At 37.0% G+C, this 15,999-nt stretch overlaps 1 protein-coding gene across 2 annotated transcripts in view; it reads right to left on the reverse strand.

The window, feature by feature from the left end:
- Positions 1-3,872: 3,872 nt before the first annotated feature.
- GPC4 (glypican 4) overlaps positions 3,873-15,999 on the reverse strand; it is a 118,941-nt gene continuing 106,814 nt past the window's right edge. Inside the window, exons 5-9 of one of the 2 annotated variants that reach the window (XM_040323719.1) lie at positions 12,549-12,679; positions 11,715-11,861; positions 11,347-11,477; positions 10,380-10,558; positions 3,873-9,114 (exon numbers count right to left, since the gene is read on the reverse strand). In XM_040323719.1, coding sequence (XP_040179653.1) covers positions 8,879-9,114; positions 10,380-10,558; positions 11,347-11,477; positions 11,715-11,861; positions 12,549-12,679 — 824 coding nt within the window. In that variant the 3' untranslated portion in view covers positions 3,873-8,878. Of the gene's footprint in view, positions 9,118-10,379; positions 10,559-11,346; positions 11,478-11,714; positions 11,862-12,548; positions 12,680-15,999 lie in introns of both variants that reach the window. The other variant, XM_040323718.1, reaches the window with a different exon arrangement.

A 15,999-nucleotide genomic window follows, 5' to 3' on the forward strand; every position in this document is an offset into this window, starting at 1 on the left:
CATCAAGCATGAATATACAGTAGATGGAATTTCCCTCAATTGATGGGTGCAATCACCACAATACTCAGCTTCTGTCTCCTATGCCTCATTAGAATCGCAGATGGATGCGACCAGCCAATGACCATCAAACATGAGCGAATATAAAAACTCTTCAATTTATAGATGTGACCTCGGCAAAAGTCCGCTCCTGTCTCCTTTCCCCATCAAAAGCTCTGCAGAATTGGCTTCACCAAATGAGCCACAAAAAAGGCAGGCGATTGTGTAATACGGCTTTTAAACAAAAATTGTGCTGCATTTACATGTAAAAAGTCCTGGTAAGCCATCAGCATATTCGCAGCTCTGGGGCCTGAGAAATCAAATCCGTCCGCCATCTAACAAGCGGCTTGTGCTTCAAATGTCCAGCAGGAGTAAGGAGCTCCTATGCGCATGCATCTCAAGCCTCCCTTCTATGCATTTCACACATGCGTTATCAAGAACTGACATTGGCTGGTCGCATCCATCTGAGCTTCTAATGGCGATATGAGGCAGAAGCCAAGTATTGTGGTGATTGGACCCATCAATTGAAAGAAATTCCATCCACATTATCCATGCCTAATGGCCACTTTCTAGCCAAATTTAAAAATGAAGACAGCCTCTTTCTCGGTAGCACTTTACTTGAATAAATAAGGAATCTGCCTATCGGCTGTCAGTGGACATCGAAGCAATCGCTGCCTATGTCCACTGTACTACAGGGATGGGGCTGGTAAACACATTTACCAAGCCTCGATTTCACTCCCACCCGCACGGCTCACCAGAGCTCAGCGCAGGCAGTAGCTGAAGGTGGCAGGAGAGGGAAGGCGGTATGCTACTGAAGCGATTGATCAGGGGTGTGTAAGGGCAGTACGGGGGTGATCTGACTGGCAGAAGCAGACATCTGGATTCCCCCACGCCCCATCTGAAGCTGGCATGAGTGGAAGAGGGGGGATGCCGGCTTATGATGCTAGCTGCAGGGGATTGCTTGCTGGTGGGGGGGGGGAGGAGGGGGGAAAGGGATAGTAAAGGAGAGTAGTTTTCGGTGGAAAGGAGTGGCGGGGGACAGGAAGGTGGCGGCATTGGTGTGGGGGGGGGTGTTCACATTTGGAGGTTAATAACTCTGATCAGTGGGTTGTTGAACTATTCTGCTATAGACCTGGCAGTGAAAGGGTAAAGGCTTTTTTTTTATCTTTTTAATCTGATTGCATTCTATGCATTAAAGTAAAAAACGTGTGCCCCCCCCCCCCCCCACAAACCTTAATTGAAACCAATGTCAAACCAGCACTGTGCACTAGAGAATTGCTGGTCTCACTGCAAACACTTCTTGCTTAGTAACTGCGTAACGCTAGTAATGAGTAAACTAGTAATAAAGTCCAGAAGAAAGTCCACTTCGTTTAATTTTATATGCGATGTTCTCACATTCTCGTAATTTTCACCTCTTGCTGCTGTGTACAGGTGAAACTTGAAAAATTCAAATATCGTGCAAAAGTTCATTTATTTCGCTAGTGCAACTTAAAAAGGTGAAACTAACATACAAGATAGACTTTTTACATGCAAAGCAAGATAGTTTAAGCCCTGATTTCTCATAATAGTGATGATTATGGCTTACAGCTCATAAAAACCCCAAATCTCAGAAAATTAGATTACATCCAATCCATAAAACAAGAATTGTACATAGAACAATATCAGACCTCTGAAAAGTAGAAGCATGCATATGTACTCAGTACTTGGTTTGGTCCTCTTTTGCAGCAATTACTGCCTCAATGCGGCGTGGCATGGAAGCTATCAGCCTGTGGCACTGCTGGAAGACCAGGATGCTTTACTAGTAGCCTTCAGCTATTCTGTCTCATGTCTCATCTTTCTCTTGGCAATGCCCCATAGATTCTCTATAGGGTTCAGGTCAGGAGAGTTTGCTGGCCAATCAAGTACAGTAATCCCATGGTTATTGAACCAGGTTTTGGTGCTTTTGACAGTGTGGGCAGGTGCCAAGTCCTGCTGGAAATTGAAGTCAGCATCCCCATACAGCTCGTCTACAGAAGGAAGCATGAAGTGTTCCAAAATCTCCTGGCAGATGGCTGCGTTGACCCTGGACTTAAGCACTTAAGGACCACTTCACGCCGATATACGTCAGAAGAATGGCACGGCTGGGCACAATCAAGTACCTGTACGTGTCTCTTTAAGCCCAGCCATGGGGTCGCGAGTGCGCCGCCGTCGGCATGCTCGCGACCCGGTCCTAAGCTCCGTGACCATCCCCGCGAGACCCGATCGCCGCCAGTGTCCCGCGATCAGTCACCGGAGCTGAAGAACGGGGAGAGGTGTTCTTCACTGTGGCAGTGTCATTGATCGTCTGTTCCCTGATATAGAGAAAGACGATCAATGACGTCACACGTCCAGCCCCGCCCCCTACAGTTAGAAACACATATATGAGGTCACACTTAACCCCTACAGTGCTCCCTAGTGGTTAACTCCTAAACTGCAATTGTCATTTTCACAGTAAACGCTATAAATGTTGCGCAAACCAATCGATAAATGCTTATTGCTATTTTTTTTACTAAAAATATGTAGAAGAATACGTATCAGCCTAAACTGAGGGGAAAAAAAAGTTTATATATTTTTGGGGGATATTTATAGCAAAAAGTAAAAAATATTGAATTTTTTTCAAAATTGTCGCTCTATTTTTGTTTATAACGCAAAAAATAAAAACTGCAGAGGTGATCAAATACCACTAAAAGAAAGCTCTATTTGTGGGAAAAAAGGACACCAATTTTGTTTCGGAGCCACGTCGCACGACCATGCAATTGTCAGTTAAAGCGACGCAATGCCGAACTGCATAAAGGGGCAAGGTCATTAACCTGCATAATGGTCCGGGTCTTAAGTGGTTAATGAAGCACAGTGGACTAACACCAGATGACATGGGTCCCAAAATCAACACAGACTGTGGAAACTTCAAGCATCTTGCAGTGTGTGCCTTTTCATTCTTCCTCTATACTCTGGGTCCTTGGTTTCCAAATGAGATGCAAAATTTTCTCTCATCAGAAAAGGACTTTGGACCACTGAGCAACAGACCAGTTAAGACGCTTCGGACGTTTGTTGTTTAGGAGTGGCTTGACAAGAGGAATAAGACATTTGAAGCCAGGATTCGTTTGCGTGTGGTGGCTCTTGATGCCCTGACTTCAACCTCAATCTGCTCCTTGTGAACACTTTTGAATGACCTTTTCCTGACAATCCTCTCCAGGCTGCGGTCATCCCTGCTGCTTGTGCACCTTTTTCTTCCACACTTTTCACTTCCACATAACTATTAATGTGCTTTGATACAGCACTTTGGGAACATCCAACTTCTTTCGCAATTACCTTTTGAGGCTTTCCCTCCTTAGCTGATTAGAGTGGGACACTTTGAGCCTAAAATATCGCACCTTTTCACAATATTCTAATTTTCTGAGATTGTGGATTTGTGGTTTTCATGAGCTGTAAGCCATAATGATCACAATTATGGCAAATCACGGCTTGAACTATCTTGCTTTGCATGTAATGAGTCTCATATTTTCACCTTTTAAGTGGCATTAGTGAAATGAATGAACTTTTGCATGATATTCAAATTTTTGGAGTTTCACCTGTAGAGGCTCCAGCAATTGGTCTTCTTAGAACACAAGATTACTGCAAGCAAGGCAATTTCTAGCAGTAAGATGACATTGTGCACTACTACTATGCCTGGCTGTTAAATAGCATTCAAGGGCAGGTAGGCAGGGCAGCCATGTTCCCTGTCAGCATTTCAAAGTTGAATGCTCAGTTCTGGTTAAAACATAACATTAAAAAGGATAACTACCAACACATCAATATAAAAAAAAAAAAACACGCAGAAAGAAAATGTATTCTTATTTATTTAATTCGGTCTGTTGGAGCATAACGTTTGGGTATTTAATGCCAGGAAATTTGACAGTAAAACATTAGATTGTACAACATGCACATTATTATACATAGACAAAAACTGAACAATTAAATTTCCAGATGTGTGAACTACACAACCATTCGTCCCAAATATATGTTTGCATAAGCTGCAACCATATACAAATGTTTAAATTACCCAATTTAATTGTCCGACGGAACCAATTGTAAAGATTGCAAATGTATCTAAAGTACCTAAAAAAAAAAAATCATCACCAATCAGGGAAACCAAGTTCTAAGAAAAATCTTTTTTTTGTAATAAGTGGTAGGTGGGAGGTCTATGTTGTCTTTGTGTAGCAAATATATAAAAATATAAATCAACCCCCCCCCCCCCCCCCCCTCGTGTGCTTTGTTAGGATAATGCGAATGTGAAAAATGCAGATTCCTAAAGAGGTATGTGAAAGGAATTATTAAATGGTTCCATAATAAAAACTATAGAGACAAAGAGTAATTTTAAGGTGATCGGGAGAGGGCAATGTCTTCTTCACCTCTATGTTTCAGGGTGGTGGGCTACCTGTTTTCTAGTGGGAAAGCTCTAGTGTAGAACCTGCCCAATTATTTCCCACCTAAGGCTACAAAGACAACGATTTCTACACTTTGCTCTTGTTTGACATCATCACAACTGGTTCGTATTTCCATGTTCACAAGTAGCGAATGGTAAAACTAGCATTTCTTAAACGATGTCATATAGAAGCATCATCCTCATAGTGGGTATGTTAATAAAAAGTCTAAACTTTTTGTATCAATATGCAGCCATCAAAATAATGTTTGCACTGAGCACATTTTCATCAACTGTTCTTTTGGTAAATTACTTTGCAGTTAATCGCACTTTGCAAATTACTTTATATTCTGTAGCCAGTTTATCATATTTTAATTTAAAAAAAAGGGGGGGGGATACTAAAGCTTCCAAATTATGTAGTACAATCCCAGTACAGTTACAAACTTAAATACTTTAGCAAGTACTACTGTTAAACCAACATTCCTCTTCTCCATACATGTAAAGTGTCCAATAAACCTAAATAATTATAAAAACCCTGCAAAGGCCAACAGTCTTCCTTTACGAAATTGCTTTGTAGTTACCAAGTAACTTGTCAGGTTTTGGTTTGTGCAAATATATTCTGAAAAAGCAGATTTAGCTGTGCATAGAAGCACAACATACAACTTTTTTAGTGCATGTATTATCATTTTTTAATAATAAAAAAAAAAACTTGGGGTACAGGATTTGTGTGTCAAAACAATTCACATTTGTGGTTGTGTTTTGATACAGATAGAGAAAAAAATTGGTTAAAACAAAAAACTCTAAAAATAATGTGGCCAAAAGATTCCATGTACAATTTTTGGTAACAAGTTGCTAAAACAATAAAATGCAAATATGGATTTATTATGGATTAAATCGCTAACCACAAATAGGTATGCCCCACAAAACTATGTACAGGTTTATTATTTATATAATTGGCTTGTCTTTATATTTAAAAAAAAAATCCCATCATGACAGCCAAAGACGAAAAAGCAAATCTTCTACATTAAAAAGGCACATTTATTAATAAAAAAATAATTACATTAATAAAAAGAGAGCAGTTCTTATAAAATACCATTAACATACTGGCTGTTAAAATAGCCTGTCATGTCCACCATCTCTGAGACAGCTAAGAAGTTAAAGCAATGAAGGCATATAAATGAATATATTGGTACTTTGAACTACTTTGAGTATGAACGTACATACCCAAATTCTTACTTGGCTGAAATATATACATATGGCATTGCATACAGTATTTAAAATGTATTTTGATGCTAGCAGTCATTTTGTAAGAAAAAAAACTTCACAGAAAAATAACAGGAAGATGGTATTTAGTGAAATGTGTGTATTTGGATTCCAATGCATGTATACATACCCCCAAGATCTCACATCTAAAATCACCCAAATCTGCCAAGTAGTAACTATAGTTTGAGAAAAACCCCAAACTATCCTTCAAGTCCTGTCCAGCTTAAACTGAGACCTTTCTTTGGAAATGGGGTGGTTTAGGAGGTGCGAGTATGCCATGAAAGCAACAAGCATTGTGCTGCCTTAATAAAAAGTCTGTTGCCAATTATATGTATATTCAAGGATTACATTTACAGAAATATATATATTCACACCTAGTTTATCATAGATTAATATACAACTACTTGCTCTTTCCTTCATTGTTTAAATAAATATTACCTATGCAGACAGATATTCCAAGGTTGGTCTACCTTCCCCTTCTTACTTTCAGGGTTTCTGACAATCAGATTCCATAAGCTGTTCTTGACATGTTAACCAAGAGCAATAAAAAATAAACAAATCACTACTTTCAATACCTGCGTTTCATTTTTTTTCCCCCTCATATAACCATCTACTAAAATTTAAAAACCTAAATGGTAGTACCATAGTGTAAAAATATTTAACATCTGTTTATAGGAGTAAAAAATTGCATTTTCTTATAAATCGCCATACAAAATCTTTTATGGAATTCAGAATGATGTACCATAAATTACAGCTTTAAAACTATAGCAAATCTTTGCCTGAACGCTTAAAGCAATGGAATACAGTTGTGAGAAAATATGAAAAACAAATTAAATGCAATTTAATTATGAATATATAGCTTTAAACTAATTATGAACTACAACCCTAGGTTTGCCAATGGCTAACCTTAGGCTGTGCATCGTTTTCTTTAATAGATCACAAAAAAAAACACCTCTTGGCGCATTGTATATACAAACTCAAAACCATTTCTGGGAGGAGAACATTTAAAGTTTTTTTTTTTTTTTGGCACTTTTATTTTTTATAGACTACTACATATAAATCCAGCATTTATGCCAACATTTGGAAATCAGTTCTAATACCCCTCATTGGCTAATAGCCAATTCTAGTCTCGCTGATCTTAAGTTTGCTCACATAGATTTCCGGAGGTGGACTGGAAAACCATAAGTAAACACAAACTATATCAAAAGGCACCTAAACAAATGTTTTAATTACTTGAGCGTTGCGATTTTTGTGTCCTCTCTAAAACATTTGTTTATTTGGACGAGAAAATACAATTGTTTTGGGTGCTTAAGAGGCTAAGTTCTAAAAAAATATGATGAACAGCTGGAAAGGGTTCAGTGCTCTGCATTTAAAGCAATCAAGAAAAGCCTGTAGGGATAACTGTTGTAACTACAGTATGAAGACCAGACTTACTCCTACATAAAATAGCCCTCAAAATGAACTAAAGGAAATTCCTCAGAATTGAGGTAGTTACTAAGTATCGGCACATTTTCCCATTTTCAGTTATTTACAACATCTTTTTTCCCCTGGATTCTTTGTTTTATTTTCATATTTTTTTTTTAATTGAAAAAAATTCTATTAAGATCTTTACTATGAACATGTCATAATAAATAACAGGTTATGACCCAATCAATGATTCCATAACAAGTGTGCTAGCATAAATTGTCAACATCCTAAAAACACACCTGTTGGGACTTAACTCTTGGCAAAGTGTGTTAAAAATTATCATGTTTATTCAAGGAAATCTTTGCTCTTCAAACAAATACACAAAATCAGGTTTAACCAACTTTGTACAAAAAATGATTTCCCCCCCACTGCGGGTCACATCGATACTGAATGCATAAATATCTATTTGAAAAATGCATGATCTTTTGAAGATTTTTTTTTTTTTTACAGATACAGTGTATAGAAAATATTTCCATGAAATAAAGTGGACATTTATCATTGTCAACGTGTTTAAAAAAATTGCTGAATGAACCACTGCATCTTTATTTTATTTTTTTGTAAAAAAAAAAAAAAAAAAAAAAGGTTCTATTAATTTGCTTAAACAGTCAAAAGGTGATATGTTCTAGCAAAATTAAAACACACAGATTTTATTTTTGTATCCTTCAAAGCCCTTTGTATTTTTTTTTTTTTTTAAGATGCTGCTTGTGTTGATGTTCTTATTCACTTGGACCAACTTTCTAGGAATAAAGTACTGAGCTAGTTTTCATGAGCCAGTTGGAGTCCAAATATGCTATGAATAAATAGCACATAAACTTTGAGCCAAAAGTTTTAGAAATAAGGCTGGATTTGAGTTTGACTCAAGAACACCTGTATTAATATCTGCATGCTTTAGCAAACAGAAAACATAAATCAGCAGACACTTCTTAAAATTCTGAATGTCCCCACAACCAGTACATGCATGAAGCAGTACAAACTAGTGACTACAGAGAACCTAGAAAACTGATAGAAAGCTCTACAGAGACCAAATATGTGCTAATGGCAACCAAAATGCATTTCCTGCACGACTAATAAAACTGACTGAAAAAAACAAAACACATCTACAAAGTGAAGATCATTTTCTCCTGAGCATAAATTTTGACACCTGGTCAACATCTCAAATACATCACTGCCAGTAATATGAGACTGCACAGATATTCCTAATCTGTGAAAACATTAAAACAAACACTTCACTTAAAAATCATAATTTTGTTGGCTGCTTGGTCATTTTCCCCAAAAGATATGATAAATAAAATTTGATTCTGTACAGATAAAATTAAAGGGAAAAATGGGTGTGTGTGTGTTGGGGGGGGGGGTTTGGGAATAAAATAAAAAATGCGTTGAGTGTGTGTCTCTGGGACAATTGACATGGAATTGTGATAAAGCACGGTTACCTACAAATCTGTATATACAGGTCTACTTGCCACAATAAACCTAGAGTATCAGGAAAGATTGACAGGTCCATTTTCCAGGTAAATAAGTGAGGGATAACCGTTCCAGCACTTGACTCTGTGGCAACGTGGTAAAAAATAAAAAAACAATACACCTTTGTCCAGCTTACAAAGACATAAAAATTGTTCGATGGTTCTAATAAAAGGTGCACTTTCCATACTGAGAGGTCTCTTTTTTGTTTTTCATTAGGGTTTTGAAATTCCTCTATTATCTCCATTGTCTCACCAAAAACAGGATATTTGGAAGGATGATGAAGAGTGAAGCAGTGTTGGTCCAGGCTGCACTAGGCAGTTTTTTGGCATCATTTTCTGTTAGATTGATCCTGCCCTTTGGCTGCACATTGCCAGTCTTTGATCCCTGTGTTGGCTGCACAGCAAATTCACACGATGAGGTTTCACAGTCCCCACTTCCACTACCACCATCACCATCACCACTGTTCTCACCTGCTAAATAAACAACCAATAAGTCAATAAGGCTAAAAAATAGTTATAGCAGTGATCTACCGTCATTTTAGCGCCTCTTTTTGGCTGCTAGCGGAGCGCTTTTAACCCTCGATAGCGGCTGAAGAAAGGGTTAAACGTGCCCGATAAGCAGAGCCTCGGCAGCGGTGCCTATTCATTTCAAAGGGCAGGGGCGGTGGAGAAGCAGTGTACACCGCTCCAAAGATGCTGCCTGCAGGACTTTTTCCAACGTCCTGCAAGCGCACCGCTCCAGTGTGAAAGCACTCATGCTCTCACACTGGGGCTGCATGGGAGGCGTTTTTAGTGTTTTTTTAGCCATTTAGCGCCTGAAAAACACCTCAGTGTGAAAGTTGTCCAACAGCTACAACTCATCAAACAATGTCTTTATTGAGGTGGCCTTATGCAGAGGGCTTCTTCCAATAGGTTGCCACAAGTTTGTATGTACACTAGGTTTCAAAATGTATGCTGCAGCATTAAACATACCATTCACTGGAAACACCTGAACACAATCATTTGGAGGAATGTCTATCAGTGTGGCCATTTTGTAGGTGTAAAAGCTCTCTTGTCCTCAAACTTTAGGCCATATAGTGTAAGTAGTTGGAATATCCATGTTACTACACAAAGCTAATTTCCAGCCTATTTATACCCAAGGTGGTCAGTTCTAATTTATGTCAGTTTTGTGCATCATCTAGTGTTAACAACTTGGCGTTTTCCTAAAGTAAAAGTATAGAAAAAGTTTTTTTTGGATATACTTCTCTGGGAGATCACAGGAGTGACGCTAGTTTTGCACTCCCGTTACCCGTTTTCAGCCGACAGCAGGCCAGCGATCTGCTGTCACCGGCTCTTTGCTGAGGTACAGTCTTTGATCGCTCAGTTCTCAGGTCTTAGAAGATGTGAGGGAGAGATTTAGCATCAGATTGATGCTACATCCACCTAGGCAAGTATAAATGTTTATCTTTTAAAAACCTATACTACTTCTCTTAACATGGTTCAAAGTAAAAATTATTTTTTGTTGTTATTGTATAGCACTATCTGGAAAATATCATACACATCATACACATTATATATTTATATATATATATATATATATATATATATATATATATATATATATATATATATATATATATATATATATATATATATATATATATATATATATATATATATATATATATATATATATAAAATGAGACTGCAAAGTACCCAATTTACTATTTTGCATGCCAATTTAACAAACCACTTACTTATATCATCAATGAAATTCACATCATTGCCATTGTATGCACTCTTCATTTTGTTTGTCATCACACGCAAATCCATGATCTGCCGGCGAATGACCATGTCTGGTTTTGTGACATCCACCTGCACGTCTGGATTGTTTATCTGGTTTGCCAGACCATTGCTCATGACAGCATACAAATACCTGAGAAAGAAAAATATATTAGGAAAAAAAATAAAACATACATACATTTGTTGGGAGGGCAGTTGGAAGGCATGACAAGGGCTCATACACCAAAAAATCTGAGTTTGACCCGATTACTATAAAGCAAAATCTTTAACATGACTGGCTATGCACATTTACTAGCAGTTCTTAAAAGTTTGCCTTCAGCAAGATGTGTCACTTTTTTTAACTTCTACAAATCGAAAGCAATCTCTAAAAGTACGTACAACTCAAAAAGTACTCCAGCGCAAATATATACATGTGTAGAAGTGCCTGTAAATATGCGATATTGCTGCAGACACAAAAAGTGTTCAAACCTACACACGTGTATGAAATGTTATTATCCAAACAGTGCCGCACAATATACCAGGTATATGTGAATAAATATGTGAATACAACTAATCTCACAAATATCCACTATTGCACAAATACATCACTATGTGGAAATATACACCAATTATATAATCAATATACCAGATAATCACTATTGCATAAATACCACCAAGTTATACCGATGTATGAACATAAAGTCATAAAAATGCAACAAAACAAAAAAAAATGCATTAAGTGTCCATCCACTATTTATGCGATACTGCATTTGACCAGGTTATTCTCATTTCCATCCTTTATATAAAATTATAATACCTCCGCTAGTGAAAAATCACCCTATGGTGCGGTAACATTATCTTTACCTTCTGAAAGTCAGTTTCCATTGGGGATACTTTTTCACAACTGTGACAGCAATTTATACAATAAAGCCTTATACAAACCTGCTTTTGTCACTTCCATTCCAACAGTCATCTTCATTAACACCCGATGTCCAGTTGTTTTTACAAATACTAATGGGTAAAGAAGACCAGAATTTCTTGGCAGACCTCAACTTCTCTTTTACATCAGATACCTGTGGACAGCAAACAGAGGAAACTATAGAATTAAATGACTCAAAGGTCAACTAAAAGTTGAGATATAGGTCAGTATTTCAGGCTGCATAATCTTAAACCGCAGATTAATGTCCAAAACATAGAAGTCAGTCACATCAAAGAAAATGCCCATTGCACATATTTGAATAAACTAACCAAGATAACAGGTAAAAAAAAAAAAAAAAAAAAAAAAAAAAAAGACCAAAAACCTAACCCACCAGTCTATCCAAACTTGTTCCAGCAGCAGTTGTTGGACGTTCGTCAGGACTGTAGGCTCTAAACCTGTCATTGAAATTTGCCCCCGATACCGACCGAGAAGTTCTTGCTGGAGGAAGGAGCTTTGGCTGTCCACATCCTTGAAACACCTTTTACAATAAAAATTATAATACAGAAAAAGACAGGTGATTTGAAGAATTTATAAGAGAAAGAGCACAGTTGAAAATACAAAAAGGCAGTATATATATATATATATATATATATATATATATATATATATATATATATATATATATATATATATGCTTATATTTTACTCTGCACAACATACAAAGCTGACAAAAGTGACAAGGCTTGGGACAAACTATAAATTTCCGAGTCTGGTTGCAAAGATCCAGCAATCATGAGAGTAGAAGATTGCCACTGTAATCACCACTGTAATCACCACTGGCAATGTTGTAGTTTGTCCTAACCATTCTCACTGTAATTCTTACTAAGAATTCTCACTTTGTAAATTTGTGGAAATTGTATTGAAAAAAATGCACAAGGGGAAAAATATCTAATTTTAAACATTATTAAACACTACACTCCTAATAAAATAAAAAACAACAATCTGCAAATTTCAAACGAGCATCTTAATTAAAGGAAGCAAAAAGTTATAGCTAATACATCTAGGTTATAAGACAAAAGAAGGGAGGTTTGTCAAAAGGCACAGCAAAAGACCGTTTTGAAAAAACAGTAATTGTAAAGCTAGATATTCCACAACTTTTTCCTCTAACCGTTTTCACATTAAGATAAATAAATAATTAAGGCTTCTCAATGCTATGGGCACACACCTTCTGGGACACTTGCATGCTGTTTTCCTGCATGTTCATGATGGCATCTGAAATCTTCACATCAATTGGGTCCATGACTGTCTCAATGTTAAATGGACCCTCCAATCTTTCAGCCAACAATAGCATAGCATCTATAAAAGAAAAAAACATTTAAAAAAAGTTTGGCAATATCTAGCAAATTCTTAAGTCCAAACTTACAGTATGTATAGCTAAGGATTTTCGGTGGGGTGAGGAAAGATTAAAACTCATGGCAGTTTATTTTTTTGCCTGTGTACTATTAGGGAAATTTTAATTCACAATCTCCCAAAATGAGAGGAATTCCCTTCTTAGACAGTTGATCCTAAAAACAAGTGACCCCATTGGAAGATTTCCCCTCTGAAACATTTCTCTTTGACAATTGTCACCAGCACAGAGTGATGAATCTCCTCAATAGAGACAGCAATAAATACCCAACACAATAATAATAATAAAAATAAAAAATAAACATACAAGAAAAAATCCCTAGAGATAGATTTTTCTGAATAGAGAGCAAGTGTGCCATTCCATAATAAGCTTTTTCTCCATTGATCAAATCTAATACATGTGTAAAAAATAAATAAAAATTAAGTTATTTGCAATCAACCAATTTTTAAGAACTTGGTCAAAATATGGCAAAGCACAATTATGGCCTTTATTTCTGGGAGCCCTTGGTAAGTCTGGCGTATACCCAAAAGATGCCTTATTTGATTAAGACTGCAAGCTCTTAGGGTTGGTTGTCCATGTAGTAACAGTGACCTGGAATGTGAATGGACCTGGAATTTGGAAAGTGACCTGGCCCACTTTCAGAACATGGTAAAGTGATGTACAAACGGTTGGTGCTATATAAATCCTGTATAATAGTAATGTTAATTGTCACGATTTCTAACTGAATAAAAAGGAGACTCAAACCTTGGGCCCCTAAAAAAGCAAAAAAAACACCAACAAAAAAAAATACATCTCACTTAAGTTCATAAATAACATGAAATCAGTAAATTACATGTCGGCAAAACAATATTACGTTCTAAAGTTTAAAATAAAAACGTACCTTTATATAAATATGGATATCAAGTCAGAATTAAAGAAATAGGTTGCACAGTAAATCACAAAGTTTATTAAAGCCAAATGGCCCTTTTTATAGTTCTCCAACCATGAACAATAAGTGACAATATGGGGCCCTAGTTTTTGCTAAAGATCAACACAGCATCACAGTGTTAATGCTACTAGAATTAATGCCACATACGTTTCATTTACATCATAGAGCTATCAAAACTTAAAAAAAAAAAAATGCCACAATCCAAGTAAAATGCTACAACCGTAATTTCCATAAAGTATGGCATTTGGTTGTAAAAAATCTCATCTCACGGGCTGAATATCTCTGCTCAAAGGGCACTTTGTGAAGTTTAAATGCTAAGACTCCAATATAAACTGCACATATTTGTCAAAGCAGGAAATCTAAACCTGGCAGAAATTCAACAGTTAATAAACCCAAGACCAAGAATGTTTTGTTGGAATATTTAAACTGTTTAAAAAAAGGTCAAAAAGCAATCCATTAACCAATATAAATTGCTTAAAAAAAAAAAAAAAAAATCCAAGAGCAAAACACTGGTCCTTTTCAGCAGGAAATTCAGTGGTGTGTATTAGCTTCATCAACCTCTAAATTCACAGTGGACATGTCATTGAAACAGACCAACGTATCCTTGCATTTGATAAGTAAACAAAAAGGGTACTCAAATATTTTTCATGATTCCCACTTCAGTGAAGACTCAACGTTGATGGAGCAACCACAGAGACCGCTGGTTCAGGATTATCAGTGTAAAAAGCGAAAAGGACAACCTAGAAAATGTCCAATAATATGTCTTTACTGAGGGGGGAGACGCCTGCCAGTGCCAATTAGTGCCACTTGTCGTCCAGTGCCATCTGCCAATGCCACCTGCCAGTGCCACCTTACATCCAGTGCCATCTGCCAATGCCACCACCAATACCACCATCCAGTGCCAATTAGTGCCACCTTCCATCCAGTGCCACCTACCAGTGCCAACTAAAGCCATCAGTGCCACCTACCAGTGTCAATTAGTGCCACCTGCCAGTGTCAATAAGTGCCACCTGCCAGTGCCAATAAGTGCCACCTGTCAATCAGTGCCATCTGCTAATACCATCTTTCAGTGCAACCTGCCATTGCCAATAAGTGCCACCTGCCAATCAGTGCCTTCTGCTAGTGCCATCTTCCAGTGCCACGAGCCAGAGCCACCAAAAAAAATAAAAAAAATCGGCCCCTAAAAATCGGCATCATATATCGGCCTCCTCGATTTCTAAATATCGGCCAGAGAAAAATCCATATCGGTTGACCTCTAATATTATATTATATATATATATATATATATATATATATATATATATATATATATATATATATATATATATATATATATATTTATTATAGACCATACAGTCTAATCAATGCGATTTCAGTCATACCATATCACTATTGCAAAGTCCTTGCCAAGATTTATAAACATGCAGTTACTTTGCTAAGCTACTCTAGATAATCCGTCTTTGCTCCATGTGTTTTTAATTTTTAATAAACATTACAGCTAATTGAATTTGGTCCGACGGCACCTATCCTTCCAATTAGTTAAAATTCTGACACAAAAAGCAAGTTGGCTTGGATGATAAGAGAATGGGGTAAATTAATAAAAAGCATCACACTTTAGGACAGATTAATTATTTAAACCACAATAGTTAAGATTCCATTTAGACTGCAGATATCTTGGCCACAGCTTTTCTATAAGGCATAAAAAATAAAGACCATCTCTAATTACACAAGACAATAAAGAAGAATTTAATGCCAAATCTAGTTAACTTTTTTCTTTTTAAATCAGCACAAGGGAGGATACTTCCATTTAATGAGATGTGTCCCTTGTGCTGATGGCTTCTGTCCTAGTTAAAATCGTCCAACCTCTGCCCCCACACATGTACACACACCGACAACATAAAGAACAACTCCCCAAAAAAAAAAATGTTTTTAAACTAAACTTAAGCCTCGTACACACGATCGTATTTTTGAACGGGAATTGTGCGATGACAGGCCGTTGGCAGAAAATCCGACCGTTTGTATGCTCAATCAGGCAATTGTTGTCGAATTTTTCACAGACAAATGTTGGATGCCAGGCTGTAAAATTTTCTGCGATCTGTTGTTGGATTTTCCAAGCATGTGTACACAAGTACGAACTAGAGTCCAAATTACAAACATGCATGCTCGAAAAGCAATGCTCACCAAACACAACATTGGCAGAAGGTGTCCAAAGGGTGGCACTAAATAGCTGAAAAACTACGTAATAAGTAACTACATTCGTGTTTGTTGGTCGAAAATCGTGTGCTGTTTATATGCAAGACAAGTTTTTGGCCAACGCCTTTCAGACAAAAGTCTGAGGCT

Source organism: Rana temporaria, chromosome 9, assembly GCF_905171775.1.
Source record: "Rana temporaria chromosome 9, aRanTem1.1, whole genome shotgun sequence".
In the NCBI taxonomy this organism is placed as follows: Eukaryota; Metazoa; Chordata; class Amphibia; order Anura; family Ranidae; genus Rana; species Rana temporaria.